Consider the following 15981-nt stretch of genomic DNA (forward strand, 5'->3'; position numbering starts at 1 on the left):
TGTAAAATACACACTGTGTGTATGTAGGAGAAAGAGTGAGAAGGTGTGTGAGTGTGTGAGCCAAGTCGTGTGCTACTGTAGAGAGGTGGACAGGGAGCAGGGGCTGGCTTGGCCAACAGCAGACGCCACTCCTTCCTGCAAACTACAGTGTCTGCTTTGTGTGGTACACACACTGAGCCTTTCAGAGACTGACACACACACACACACACCCACACCCCTACGAAAAAGGTGGTCTTTGCATTTTTATATTATTTCTCTCTCTCTCTCTCTCTCTCCCTCTCTCAGCCATGGCTCCAGTGGTGCCTGAGTTGAGAAGTGACATTGACACAAGCAATTTTGATGATATTGAGGATGAGAAAGGGGACGTCGAGACTTTCCCACCTCCTCGTGCCTTTGTAGGCAACCAGCTACCTTTTGTTGGATTTACCTACTTCAGGGAGGACCAGTAAGTCTCTCTCTCTGTATATGTATATATTCTTTTGTAAAATACTTTATAAGAGACACTTAAGCACTGATTACACATCCTTTGTCTTGAAAACATGGGGCATTGTGCTCTCTCAGACTGATTTTTGTGGATTTTTATGGTAAATGAAAATTTAGGGAACAATAAATGACCAAATAATTTGTTGCAGAACACACATGAAAACATTGCTTTCCCGTTGCCAGGAGTTTGGAAATAACAAAACATACATGGTGGTCTCACCTGATTGGTTAACACTTTGGCAGTTTTTGCTTTGGCAGAGCAGATGTTTTCCTCGTCAACATAGTTGCCATATTTATTCAGATTGACATTTGTTTGTGCTTTAACTTAATTTGTTCAGCAATTTTATCTTGTCTCTATTTTTTTCCTACTTGCTCTATTTACTTTTTTGTGCTATCAGTTTTCAGTGGCTCTAAACATGGTTCATTCAAATTTGAATTGCTGACATAGATGCACTACTTTATGTCCAGAGTCCATAAAATACAAAAGTTAGTTTATACTACAGATTTCTCTGACTGGCATGAAACGAGATTGAGCCTGTGCTCCTTATACACTTCTGAAATTTCTGTGTCTCAAATATCTACATACACACAACAGGACCAGTGAGCTCTTGTATTAGAAAAGTGAAAGAGGCAGGAGACAGGAAGTGCACTGTTTGTTTTAAAAGGAAGTGGTTATGTTAGCTAAAACTGACTACTGCATTCATTCATATATAATTCCCACTATCCTTTCCCATTCTGTTTTCTTAACTCACTCATTATTTCTGATTTTTCTCAGGTTGATGAACAAAAAACAAAAAGATGAAGATAAGCCTGACATCTGTATTGATGGTTTAGTAGAAAAGGAGGACCATTCAGAGAGATCTGAGGTGTGTGTCTCTGTGTATGTACGTATGTACCTAATATAACTAATTATAGTACAGTTAGGTCCATAAGTAGTTGGACAGTGACACAATTTTTTTAATTTTGCCTCTGTACACCACCACAATGGATTAAAAATGAAGCAAAATTGAATTGTAGACTTTCAGCTTTAATTCAAGGGGTTTAACAAAAATATTGCATTAACTGTTTAAGAATTACAGCCATTTTTTACAGAGTCGCTTCATTTTCACAGGCTCAAAAGTAATTGAACAATTGACCGATAAGCAGTTTCATGGCCAGATGTGGCCTGTTTCCTCATTATTTCATGACAAATTAAGGAGATAAAGGGTCTGGGATCGATTCCAAGTGTTGAATTTGCATTTGGTAGCTGTTCGTAGGAACTCTCAATATGCAGTCCAAAGAGGTGTCATTGCAAGTGAAGGAGGCCATCATTAGGCTGAAAAAATAAAACAGACCTATCAGAGAGATAGCAGAAGCTTTAGAAGTGGTCAAATCAACAATTTGAGCTCAGCAACACCAAAAGGCACGGAAGACCACAGAAGACAACTAAAGGGGATGATCACAGAATTCTTTCCTTGTTGAAGAGAAGCCACTTCACAACACCTAGCCAAGTCAAGAACACTCTGGAGGAGGTAGGCGTATCACAGTCAAAATCTACAATCAAGAGATACCTTCAAGAATTCTTGAATTCTTGAAATACTGACCGTTTACCTCAAGATGCGAACCACTGGTAACACTCAAGAACAGAAAGGCCAAATTAGACTTTGCTAAAAACACCTCTAAAAAAAGCCTGACCAGTTCTGATGCAATATTAACCAGAATGATGGGAGGAGAAGAGTATGGAGAAGGAAAGGAAGGACTCATTTTCCAAAACATACCACATCATCTGTAAAAGGCAGATGCAGTGTTATGGCATGGGCATGTATGGCTGCCAGTGGAACTGGGTCACTGGTGTTTATTCATGATGTGACTGCTGATAGAAGTAGCAGGATGAATTCTGAAGTGTATAGAGCTATACTTTCTGCTCAAACTCAGTCAAGTGCTGCAAAACTGATAGGACGGTGCTTCACAGTACACATGGATAATGAACCAAAACATACTGTGAAAGAAACCCAAGGGCAGCTTCTCAAAGGAGGAAACGCAGCATTAGGTGATGTCCATGGGTTCCAGAATTCAGCCAGTCATTGACTGCAAAGGATTTGCAGCCAGGTATTAAAAATAATCTAATGTTTGTGAATGTTTATGATGATATGTTAGTTTATCCAATTACTTTTGAGCCTGTGAAAATGGAGGGAATCTGCAACAAATGGCTGTAATTACTGAACGGTTAATGCAATAATTTTGAAAACCCCTTAAAGCTGAAAGTCTACACTTCGATCACATCTTGATTGCTTCATTTCAAATCCATCGTGGTAGTGTACAGAGGCAAAATTATGACAATTGTGCCGGTGTCCAAATACTTGTGGACCTGACTGTACATACTGTATAAGTGGATGTTCAAAAAAAAGGTGAGATGCTGGTTCTTTGAGTGTGGGTCATAGTGGCTTCAATATATACACTCAGATGGAATCCTAGCAGATTACATTTATTTTAAAGATTTATTTATAGTGTATGAGTATTTGAAATTTCTGCATTTTCTATACCTTAAAGGCTTAAAGCCTTTAAGCCTTTAAGGTATAGAAAATGCAGAAATTTCAAATACTTTCAAGTGCTTGTGTTTAAAGGCAGTGGTCTAAGCACTATTGATAAACCCAGTCTCACACACCTCTACTCATGAAAAATCTCAGAGGTGTGAACAACATGCAGATAATTTGCATAATCTGAATGAGGCCACCAGACATTCCAGTTAAATTAGAACTTAACCTAACTATGAATACATGCAACTTTCCTAATAAATATTGATGTAAGATAAATATTGATGATTGAGTAAATATTGATGTAACTTTTGGACTTGAGTCCCAGATGGCCCTTAGTTTGTATTTTACATTTTCTTATTTGTTATAAAACAAATATGTCCATGCTGTTTTATATCCAGAGACATTAGTCTTGTCTGTCTCTGGGCATTATTTATTTAAGTACATTAACATTCTGACTGTTAACATTAGTTAGCTCACAAAACATATTCTTTCACTGTCACATTCATGAGTTTCAAGTAACCCTTAAATAAACCCAAATTGTGCTTGTTTAATTTATAAAGTTATGCAATGACGTAGGTGTTAACATGTTTCCCTGTAAATGCTTTCTTACTTGCATCTCCATACATATATTTTAGGAGTAGCTAGGTTAACCAAGAAATGCTGGATAATGTAACCTTGCTAGCTAGTGAACTACAACTGACCAAGTTTAAATTTCTGTCCCTGAAATAACAACAGGCATGTGTGTGCAAGAATTTTCATGCTGCTGCTAAATAACTTGAACGGAAACCAAATATTAATGTGTGTTATAGCTTGCATTTTTTATTTGCTAATATGCCAAGGGCATTTTTAATGCTACAGCTCTGTCTTCTGTGAACGCTTTCCAAAACTCCTGAATTTTAAACAAACTCCAGTCTGCCCTTAAGCACTTGATGGCACTTTATAGAAGCATGACAATGCCTCTGTGCACAAAGCGAGTTCCATGAAGACATAGTGTGTGAAGATTGGAGTGGAAGAACTTGAGTGTCCTGCACAGAGCCCTGACCTCAACCCCACTGAACACCTTTGGGATGAACTGGAACACAGACTGAACCCCAGACCTCCTCACCAACATCAGTGCCTGCCTCCCTAATGCTTTTCAATTCAATTTTATAGCACTTTTAACAATGGATGTTGTCACAAAGCAGCTTTACAGAAATAAATACATTCAAATTAAATTAAATCAAAATAAATTGTAAATGTGTGAATTTATCCCTAATAAGCCAGAGGCGACAGTGGCAAGGAAAAACTCCTTGAGACGATATGAGGAAGAAACCTTGACAGGAACCAGACTCAAAAGGGAACCCATTCTCATCTGGGTGATAATGCATAGTGCAGTTATAAATAAATCCCTTCTATAACTGTGTACTACATGGACAAATAGTGCAATTGTGCAACCAGTAAATTCATTACAGTTTTCACATGAAGTCTGGTTTGTTGAACCTATCCACTGTCCACTGATGGAGTCCTGAGTGCAAAACTGCTCACAGCAACCACAGTCCCAAAGCCACCACAGCAATCACAGTCCCAAGCCATCACAGTACAACTCCCTCTATGAGATCCCCAAGCCATCGCCATGGCCCCCAAGTGGCACCATCCCCGGCAATCCCAATGATGTTCAGGCCATTCATGTGGGGCCACCCCCAGCACTAGAGAGTGATCTCCAATTGATGAGAACTCCAACCAGAAGTAGGGCATCAGGATGGATCAGGCAGGTCAGAAGGGGTCAGGATCACTTGTATCTCAGGAGTAGCATGCATAGCTCAATGGAGAGAGACAGACAGAGAGAGAAAGGGAGAGATTTGTTAGGTAATCTTTTGTCCCATAATAAATAAGGACCTTTTGATCGAAGTAGGCATGGCAGATCATAAAAGACCTAATGTTTGTTCAGGTGCTGAGGCGCGAGACCATTCAGTGCTTTATAGGTTAATTATTATTTTATAATCAATACGAAATTTGATTGGGAGCCAGTGCAGTGTGGATAATATAGGGGTGATGTGGTCATATCTTCTGGTTCTGGACATTATATTTCTTATCTTAGCAATATTTCTGAGATGAAAGAAAGCTATCCTAATAATATTATCTACATGAGCTTCAAATGAAAGCCGAGTCAATAATCACACTAAGGTCTTTTACTGCTGCACATGATGAAACAGAAAGGCCATCGAGAATTATTATGTAATCAGAAAGCTTACTTCTAGCTGCATGTTGTCCTAGTACAAGTATTTCTGTCTTGTCAGAATTAAGTAAAAGGAAGTTAATAAGCATCCAGTGTCTAATGTCTTTTACACATTCCTCAACGCTATTAAACTGGTGTCTGTTATCTGGCTTTGCTGAAGCATACAACTGTGTGTCATCAGCATAACAGTGGAAGCTAATACCATGTTTATGAATAATTTTGCCCAGAGGTAGCATATAGAAAGAGAAGAGCAGTGGGCCTAAAACAGAACCTTGCAGAACACCAAATTTTACCTTAGTTTGCATAGAGAAGTCACCATTTACATCTACAAACTGATAACGATCAGTCGCATAAGACTGGAGCCAGGAGAGGGCCATTCCCTTAATGCCTACTACATTTTCTAGTCTATCGAGGAGAATAGCATGATCAGTGGTATCAAAAGCTGCACTAAGGTCAAGCAACACAAGCAAGGAGACACAACCCTGACCAGAGGCCAGTAGTTGGTCATTTACCACTTTAACCAGCGCTGTCTCTGTGCTAAGATGAGGCCTAAATCCTGACTACATTTCATGAATGTTATTTGCTGCTGTGCTCCAAAATTTTCTAGAATCTTGGAGATAAAGGGGAGGTTTGATATTGGCCTATAGTTGGACAGTTGACAGGGTTGAGGTTAGGTTTTTTAATCAGCGGTTTAATTGCTGCTAGTTTAAAAGATTAAGGTACATAGCCAGTGCTAAGGGAAGAATTGATTATTTTTAGAAGAGGCTCTATTGCTTCTAGAATTATCTGTTTGATAAACATGTAGGTAATGGATCTAGTGTACAAGTTGATGTGACAGTCCACAAACCTTTGGCCATATAGTGTGTTGACATGTACAACCTGTTCTTTTTTTAACCAGATTATTAAACTGGATAGATAGGTTGGTTTCTGATCCTTAGATGGGATTGTTAACCATTAAATTTAACCATATTACTGTCATGTCAGGTACCTGCATTTCTGCGTCCGTATCTGCCACCTGACGATTAATTTTGTTTAATGCATTCCATCCCAACTGTTCGTCTCTACCAACTTTCTTTTGCTCTTTAGACTGATGATGTTCAGAAGAAGCTGATTAATATAGAAGAGAAGTTCAAACATGAGATGCAAGCTAAGGATGAACTGGAAAGCAAATGCAGGTACAGCTCATCACATACACACACGCACACACATGCGCGCACTCGAGCACACACACGCACACACACACGCACACATGTTTAGACTGTGATTGAAATTTTTAAATAATCTGCTGATATGTCTTTCATTTTTCCAATTTTACCTCAACAGAAGTGCAAACGAGCGACTAGATAAACTGTCCAGGGAGCTTGAAGAGGAGGTAAGCGAATGTTCAAACCATTATACAGCAAAAGAATAGTAAACATAATCATGACTCACTCATACTACAGCCCTTAATTTGTTCTGGCAGCTTGAAGGATTTTACAGGCATGTGTGTGTCATGTGAGAGATTGATGTAAATATCTGTAAATTATATATTTACAGATTTACAGTTATAACTGTAATATATAAATATAACTATAACTAAATATAATATAAATATAACTGTAAATTTCCCATGAAGTTTTCTGTGACATTTATGGAAGGAGTCACCAGTGTCACTGCTTTGTAACATCACCAGAGGAGAGTCTACAGGACAGAGGTGCTTTGCACTTTTTCAGTTACTAACTTGTGTTGTGAACATCTCACAACATAAAATGTCACTATAAATGGGTAAAAAGTATGATGTCTTTCTTTAATAAATAAAAAAGTAATCACTGGCAAGTAACTTTGGTGTAAGATGAATAAAAAACCTTGTGTAAGGAATGAAACATGCTATTATAGAAAAATGATCAAATGATAGAATGGTGTAATGTTGTACGATGCCAGTACCACTGTGAAATTGATTATTTTTCTATAACAGCATGTCCTGAAGTGTTTTATTCCTTGCATAGTACCTATAGTTTTTATTTTAGTCAAACATTTGATTTACTGGATTGTGCACATATGAAGTACAGAGATTACAAACACACAAATTCAGCTATAACCAGTCTGCAATGACATTTAAAATAATAAAATAGTAATAAAAGAAAGAGTAAGTGGTTATGGATTTTAATAAGTATTTGAAGGCACAACTGGACCTAAATGTTAGTTTGCTGGACAGTAATTGTATTTTTAATATTTTAGGAATGCCTTTCTTAACTCATTTATTGAACTTTCATCTGAATGATTAGTGTACAGCATGTACAACACATGGCCAAATCTTTGTCGTGGTGTTTGGTGTTCTGGATTTTAGTACTCGCTCATGACCAGGAAGTGTCAGCTTACTGAGGAATGTCTTCTGCTTCTTACTGAGGAATGCCAGAAGCTCTCAGTTTATAACTATAGTCTGAATGCTATAAATGCAACTGTCAGTGAAACAGGAGTGGATTTGGTCTCAGCTGAGGTGTTTTTATCCACCCCTGTGATAGACACTGATTTTTGGTTGCATCATTTGGCCTTGAATGTAAGCTTTTAAATGACCGGTTCCATACTTTTTAAAGGTTTTAGCAGTCTGAAGTAATTAAATCTGCCTTGCCATATGTGTTGAATTTCTACTGAATAATAATGTTTTCTCTTCTCATTTTTTCTGCTTTTCACCGTTTGTATAGATGAGCGCGAGGCACAGAGCAGAGGATTCCCTGAGGAAACTGGAGAGAGAGAAAGCCCTGCTGCAGCACCAGAGCACAGAGAGCCTGAGGAAGGCTGAACTCGAGATAGAGCGAAAACGCGGCTTAGAAAACGAAGGTGAGTCCACTTCAGAAAGCATTTAAGGAACACTGCCCCTTCTCTGTTGAACATCTGACTATAATATAATGCTCATTACTGTCACTTGAGCATTAAACACTAATCACTAAACACTGCTGCTGATATGATAAATATTTCTGTCCCTGAACACTGATCCAGCTGTTTACAGACTGTTCTGATCATTGTACCACTTGCTTGCTCCTAGTTATAGTCAGAATAATATTAGCTGATGTCCACTTGCTAGCGGTCATACCCATTTGCTTCATGTTTTCACACACCTATAATGAATTAGTTCAGCTAACACTCTGTGTTTCGCAGTGAGCAGCCTGAAAGAGCAGCTGGCTGAGCTGAAGAAGAAGAGCCTTAACTCACAGATCTCCACTGAGAAAAATATCCATCTAGAGAGACAGGTCAGTGTGTGCTGAAGGATTTCCCAGGAACAAACATCATCTATTATTAGCACACATAGGACTCCATGTTTGGGTAGTTGCAAGTGTAACTTGCTGGTATAACACCAATGCATTGCTCATTTGGTTAGGTGGAAGTCTGGAAGTCTACTTTGTGATTCCAAATGAGCATGTCTGTTCTGATGCGAGTGTCATTCAAAATCTGTCAGCATAGTGGCATTTTCAAAAATTGTATTTAAGTTACCACCAGTTTATACCACAGCACTGTTTAATTCTTTTTTCTGATTGGTCAGAAGGTGTTTCTGACCAAATATCTATAAATGCAGCTCTGACAGTAATTCCAGCGGCAAGGAAAATCACATGATTTTATTACTGCATTCAATCTAATAATCAGTGTTGGTCCATAGATATTACTGTATTCATTCATTCATATTCATTGCTTTATCTTGGGAACTCAGGAGAATTCACCCTCTATGGGATGCAAGTCCACCACAGGGCAACACACGCAACACATACACACATATACACACACACACACACACACACACACACATTTGCACCCATAGGCAATTTACCATAATCAACATAATTTCTAACAAAACTAAATACCAGACCTGACAAATCAGTGATTATGGAGATGAAGAATTTATTGATATAAACACTATGCCCTAGAGGCTCATGCGTAACTGACCATCCACAAATAAGCTAGAAAACACATTAGTTGCATCAGCCAGCCAGTCATTTCAAACTACTAAAAGTGTTTTTGAAGCATTACATGGATTAGCACTGCATTACATTTCAGAATGAATCTGCCCCTACACTACCTCAAGCTCTCTTAGATCGACTAATCAAGAGTCCCCAAATGTCTGCATATAACTAATTCACAATTAAAAACCCATCTTTTCCCTTTGACCTATGCCTAGCTGTGAGATGTGTGGTGTATGGTGATTCAGTGGTGTGTATTTTCTAATGTATTATTTATTTAATTAATATTTTATTTTTCGTAATTTTAATTAAAATTTCGTAAAATTTAATTGTTGTTATTGACCAATTTCAGTACTATTTTTTAGCAACTTTATTTTATTAGCTTGAATGATTTTATCTGAGCTTTTGTTCAGCACTTCGGTCAACATTTGTTGTTTTTAAATGTACAAATAAACTTGACGACTTGCATGAAATGAAAACTGGGTTAATAATTTATGCTGCATTGCAAGTGTAGTGTTTGGTATGTGATGACAGTTCTTCCTTCTTTTTTCTCTTGCTCTGTAGCTGGAGGAGGTGAGCGCTAAGCTGCAGGCTGAGGTGGAGGAGTCAGGCCGAGTAAAGAAAGCTCAGGCCGAGGCAGCGAGACAGGCGCAGCAGCTGGAGCTTTTACTCAGGGAGCTGCAGGAGAGACTGGCACAGCTGGAGAGCAGCCGACTCAGCCTGGAGCAGGACAATCTCAGCCTGCAGAGTGCCCTAGAGACTGAGAAGAGGGAGCGCAGTCTCAGCTCTGAGACCATCACTGACCTGCAAGGTGAGGGAGAATAAGTCATTAGGGAGACAGTGAGGGAGTGGATGAGGAAGCAAGCTAAGGATTGTGGAAATGAAGTAGTAAGGAAGGGGTATTTCAGGGTTCTACACTTAACTACGTGTGTATTAAGGAGGAAATGATTGAGGGGTGTGAGAAAGGGAGAAAAATGAGGTATTGAGCGAGTAGAGGAGGGAGTGAACTATGGAGTGAGCGAGTAGGTGAGTGCCTGGGATATTCAGTAAAAGAGTTAGTGTGTATGAGGTGTAGGTGAGGTAGATAAGGAGGATATGCACTGAAGCTGTGAGGGAGTGTATAAGGATAGAGTCGGGCAATAAGGCACATTTTGTTTAAGTGAAAGAGGAGAAACTGAAGGATTGACGATTAAGTTTGGAATGAGGGAGTGTGAGCAAATGAACTGAGGGACTGAGGGAGGAAAAAAGAGTGGGAGGGTTGAAGTATGAAGGAGGTAAGTGAGTGAGAGGATTTGGGTTAGAGTGAGTGAGGAAGGGTAGGAGAGAGGGTTGGTGAGGTAAAGGGAAGGTGAGTGATGGAGGAGTTAGGTAAGTGAGTGAGGATGGGGTATAGATGAGGTATGTGAGGAAGAATAGGAGTGAAGCTGTGAATAAGCAAAAGAGCAAGTGTCAGGAGTGTATAAAATGTTAGGGGGTAAGGCAAGGAAGTGTTTAAGAGAAAGTGAAAAAGAGTGAAAGAGGAGGAAAGAGAAAAGATGAGTGAGGAAGAGATTAAGTAAGTGAGGTAGTTAGTGGGGAGGAAGTTGGGGAGTGAGAAAATCAGTGTTAGTGAATGAGTAAGGGAGGAAGAAAAGGAGTGAGGGAATGAGTGAGTGTGACTGAGTAAGTGAGGAATTACTTGAGGAATGAGTGAAGGAATAAGGAAGTGAGAGACTGAATGAGGAAGTGATAAAGTAAGGTAGGCTCTGAGGAAGTAAGTGAGTAATAGAAGGAAGAGAGTGAAGGAGTGAATGAGGTATTGAGCAAGGGAGTGAGGGAGTGAATGAAGTATTGCGTGAGGTAGTGAATGAGGTATTGTGTGAGGAAGTGATGGAGTAAATGAGTTACTGAGCAAGGGATTAAATGAGACAGTATGGAGGAGTGACTAAGGATTCGAGTGAAGGAAAGAATGAGAGAGGAGTGATTTGAGAGTGATGGAGTCACAGAGAGTGACCGAATAAGGGAGGAAGTGGGGGAGGGACCGAAGGAGTGTGAGGTTGTTTGTTGGTGAGTTGAGTAAGGAAATGAATGTGCAGGCAGCTGAGGAGTGAGAAAGGAGGCACTGAGGTAGGAAAAGAGTAAGAGTGGGAAAGGAAATTAAAGAGAGAGAAAGTGGACAAGTAAGAGTAAGACAGTGAAAAAATGAGGGAATATGTGAGAAAGATTGAGACTGGGAGAAGGAGGAAGGAAGTGAGTGGGAATTTGAGACTGAATGATAAAATGAAGGGGTATATGGGTATAAAGACAGAGGAGGTTGGATGAAAATAAACCACATGGCTGTAACAGTGTAAAAGTGTTTTTGGTTTGGTGTGTATAAATGCGCGTGTAATGTGTTCCTCCTCTTTCCCTCTCTCTGCGACACACACTGGGCCCTTGTTTCTCTGTGCTGTGTAGTGCTGTTGTGTTTGGGTGGAGTATCTCACGTGGGGAGTAAACACTGCTATTTTGGGTGCCGGGTCCACTGGCAGGTAGCTGACATTACGTCTCAAAGGCCAGAATATTTCTTCATTTCTCTACTAAATGTCTTTCTCTTTCTGTCTCTTTCAGTGTGTGTCTCGGGTCTGGAGGAAGAGCTGAAGCAAACGAAGAACGTGCTTTCTAAGGCTGAGGGTGAGAAGAGACAGCTACAGGAGGAACTGACTGACTTGGAGAAGGTATGTGTGTATATGTACGTGTGTGTGTGTGTGTCTATGTTAAGGTGTTGTAGAGATAATTAGAGTGCTCTTTGTATATGTACTATGTGTGTGTGTGTGTGTGTGTGAAACTTGTGTTGTTCTCTGTGTACAGGTGAGAAGTCAGCAAGAGATTGACCTTACCTTCAAGCTCAAATCTGTTCAGCAGCGATTAGAGCAAGAAGAAGAGGAGCACAACGCTGCCAAATCCCGACTTGCTGACCACAGCAAACTCAACCAGTCCATCGAAGAGGCCAAGTCTGAGGTGCTGAGAGGTAAAAATCAAAACACTTTTACTTGAATAAATTGTAATAATTCACTTGAGGGAAAGTAAATTACTCAAGTAAGAGTAAATAAAGTAAAAACTTGAAAATCTACTTGAGTAAAAGCTTTACAAAATTTTTTTTTTTTTTTACGTCTACAATTGCCAAAACTAATCAGAAAATGTTCCATATCTGAGGATCGCATGCTGAAGTGAATACCACCTCCGTAATCAACAGTATATATAAAGAAAGGTAACGATAGCTGGCTAGCTATCATACAGGTTTCTAGCAACATCATTAGCTATTTAGCTAAGATGCCCCTTTCACATTATCCTGAGCATTTCCTATAGGCTGTAGCAGCACATAGATTTATTTAACACAACAGGCAATCACAACTGAACATGGACATGACATCTTAAGTTTAACACAGAGCTTTTGTACTCTAAAACTGTAAAAGGTTAGCTAGTCTAGCTTAGTCAGCTAGCTGATGCCTTGGATGCTGAGATGAGAAACGCAACATCTCCACAGGTTCTGGCTTGCATAATTTGCAGATCATTGTCTCACTGATTCCTTTATTTTAATTGGGACTTAAATATCATTAAATATATATGTGGGTAAATCTTATACATGTTGTGCATGCAAGCCGGCCCAAGGATATCTCAGAACTAAAAGCATTCTACAAGGAAGAGTGGTTGAAAATTCCTAAAGGAAGAATAGAAACATTCCTCGTTGGCTACCAAAAGCATTTGCAACCTGTGATATTTGCCAAAGGGGATGTTACTAGATGACTTGGAACATGGCAAAATTACTATTTAATTTTTTTCTATTTTAATCAAATATAAAGTTACTGTGCATTAATATTTGCAGAAAATGTTCTTTTTTCGATAGTTTTGCAGAGGCTTGCAGAGGTTGTGTTTACTTTGTTTTAAAAATTAACAAAATATGTGATTTGGCCAGGGGTACCCAACCTTTCACATCCAATTCCCACATGTACATATATCTGCATACATATTAATATTCATGTCTCAGCATTTAAAATTCTAACTGCAGTTGGCACAAATGACATCTGATACACATTTTTACTTGCCTGAGGTTGTCTAAAAGAATTTTATAAAGATTGTACAGGTTATACAGAAACTGAAAATTGATCATTAAAAAATTCATCAGTTAGAAATCATGGGTTTGTGGGTGCACATAATTGAAATCCTTGAATAAATGCTTGTGCAGTGTGATGGCTGTTGGGGCTTTTTAATGGTAAAATAATGTGTGTGTGTCACAGACATGGAACGTAAACTACAGGATGAGCGCTCGGCTAAGCAGCAGCTGGAGAGTAAGCTGATGCAGCTGGAGAAACATAACTCAGTCCTGGACTGTGATTATAAGCAGGCACAGAATGAGCTCCAAGAGCTGCGCTCACACAAGAACAAGCTCATGGAGGAGGTCTGTCTGTCTGACTGTAACATGTTGACTGTAATCAGATTATTTCCAGTGCCTTTATGGGGGGTGGTATACTTACAGTGATGGCTGATAGATGTAAGGGCTAAAACTAATATCTAGCATTAGCTTGACAGTGAAACTATTAGGGTTGAACAATGCATTTGTCATCCATTTGCATTTTGTTTGGACAGTGTGTTCTTGGTCTATTTGCTTTGCCTTTTGTGGGGGAAAAAATTATGACAACTTGTAAGAATTCATTATACCCCAAGACTGTATTTCCCATGTGTCTTCTCAGTGAAGCAGCCTGAAAAAATCAGCCCCAGTGGAGATCAGTTCTAGGGGGTGTTTCACTGTATAATCACCTGACATGACTGTCACTGATAGACTCTACAGAATCTACAGTCTGGGCTAGAAAGAAATCAGCAGAAATCATTTCTTCATACAATTCTGCTTATTTTGTATAACACTCGGTGGTCTTGTTGTGCTTAGTTAATCCCAAAAATCCCAAATAATCCCTCTTAAGACATTTGTTAACAGCAAATTATCTAAAATGGATACCAAGAATGAAACTTTATATTTTATAGTCATTTTATCTTACTTATGCTTACTTATATTTTTGCTATGATTTGGTTAGAAGCGTTTGGCTGGGAGCGTAAAACAAAAAACTTATTAAGGCTCTGTTGACCCTTTACTAAATAAAGGGGACAGAGGAATCAGTGTCAGTTGATATATAGTATCAACTTGTCACGTAGTCAACAGAGCCTTAATAAGTTTTTTGTGCATTTTTTTGTGAATGCAGGTGGATTTGCTGACTGTGAAAGTGGAGCAGGAAATGCAGCGGCGGAATCTGTCCCAGGCTGATCTGAAGGCTCAGAGGCATGAAGTCAGCACGTTACGCTCCTCTGAGAAACAACTCAAACAAGAACTTAACCACCTGCTGGAGCTCAAACTCAGCATGGAGAAACACAACCAGGAGCTACGCAGGTGTGTGTGAAATGACAGTTTAGCAAAAACATAAACTTTTTCACTTACACCAGATTTGGTCAGAACATGTTTGGTGTATGGAGTTTGTTTATATTACGATCATAAACCATCGCATGATCACCTCAAACCAAAGAGAGAAATGTAAAGTAATCTGCAGTGGACTTGGCAATGTGGTTTCTGACACTGTATGACACTCTATAAAAATAGACAAAAGGACACCATTAAGCTAAAACCAATTGGAGCTGCCATCTTGGACACAGAATCACTTTTTTCCTCATCATATGGTTCATCGTTACTCCATGTGACAATCAGTCATTGTGAAAGCAGAATTGTTTTAAGTGATTACATGATAATACAGTTTAAATTTTAATTTGTGTGTTTTGTTTTTTTAAAACAAGCTTATGAATTGTTATTACTGAACAGAGCAATTGAGTGAAGATTTAGACTGGTAGCTCTACTGGCTTCTCTTACTTGTTAGACCAGTTTAAAACTAAGAAAGTAAAGTTCAGCTGCAGGAGTTTGAAGTCTTTGTCCTTGTCCAATCAGGGACAGAGAAGTTGCTGACGCACATCTGAAGGAGTTAAAGGACCAGCTGGAGGCGGAACAGTATTTCACAGTATGTTTGGCATATTTTGTGTTCTCTCTATGTTGTAATGCTTTTATTTAGAATTAGCCTGAATGACAAAGTGCTGCTAGCATGCTAGTATTCTAAGGGTGCATTTACATATACAGTGTTTAGTCTGTTTGAATTGAACCCTGGTGCGTTTTCCTCTTTGGCGCGGTACACAGCAATCACTTGGTTGCAGACCAAAATAACCGTTTCGAGACCAAGAGCTGAGCAAAGTGGTCTCCATCCTTTTCCAGTTGAACTCTACTGCAGGTCAACTGCAGTGAAAAAGAGATTTGATCCTGAATTGACCCAAATAGAGGAAGTGAACCAAACATGCTGTGTGTTTTGGGTATCTTGTCATGTTACAGAGAAACCATTAACCATTGCTCTGTCCAAAGAGTTCCCCGTGTCAGAAAGCTTAAAGTTACAGATTTACCTCTGACTTTTACAAAGCACTGACACTGGAGACTCACAGTTCTCTATAAACATCTACTAAATAAAAATAAAATAAAATACTAAATAAACATCTCCTTGTATGTCCTCCATACAAGTCCCTGTGTGAGTTGTTACTATAGAAGTGATAACTTATTAGAACAAAAACATTAATATAAACCTGTGAGTTGATTTAAAGCTAGAACTACTGTCATAGCTGTTACTATAGAAAATTAATCAACACCTTCTGACCAGTCAGAATCCAGAATTAAAGAGCTCCTGTACTCCAGACATATATATACACGAATATGCCTGTTATGCAAAGTATAGCAATAGCATGCTAGCAAATAATTGGGCTGTTACAGTACAGCGGTCTATAAAATCTGTTTTTGTGCTTGCAG

General features: G+C 39.0%; 1 protein-coding gene across 5 annotated transcripts in view; it reads left to right on the plus strand.

The window, feature by feature from the left end:
- The window catches only part of LOC113528867 (rho-associated protein kinase 2), a 54755-nt gene that overhangs the window by 24672 nt on the left and 14102 nt on the right, over positions 1-15981 (plus strand). For all 5 annotated transcript variants that reach the window (XR_008301303.1, XM_034302088.2, XM_026917642.3 and 2 more), the window contains exons 9-20: positions 286-445; positions 1259-1349; positions 6301-6389; positions 6538-6586; positions 7896-8031; positions 8350-8441; positions 9708-9954; positions 11730-11836; positions 11970-12129; positions 13397-13557; positions 14354-14538; positions 15085-15154. Coding sequence is in view for 4 of the 5 variants with exons in the window: in XM_034302088.2 (XP_034157979.2) it covers positions 286-445; positions 1259-1349; positions 6301-6389; positions 6538-6586; positions 7896-8031; positions 8350-8441; positions 9708-9954; positions 11730-11836; positions 11970-12129; positions 13397-13557; positions 14354-14538; positions 15085-15154 (1547 nt within the window). In the remaining variant the exon portion in view is untranslated. The remainder of the gene's footprint in view (positions 1-285; positions 446-1258; positions 1350-6300; positions 6390-6537; positions 6587-7895; positions 8032-8349; positions 8442-9707; positions 9955-11729; positions 11837-11969; positions 12130-13396; positions 13558-14353; positions 14539-15084; positions 15155-15981) is intronic.

Source organism: Pangasianodon hypophthalmus, chromosome 30 (genome assembly GCF_027358585.1).
Source record: "Pangasianodon hypophthalmus isolate fPanHyp1 chromosome 30, fPanHyp1.pri, whole genome shotgun sequence".
Classification (NCBI taxonomy): domain Eukaryota; kingdom Metazoa; phylum Chordata; class Actinopteri; order Siluriformes; family Pangasiidae; genus Pangasianodon; species Pangasianodon hypophthalmus.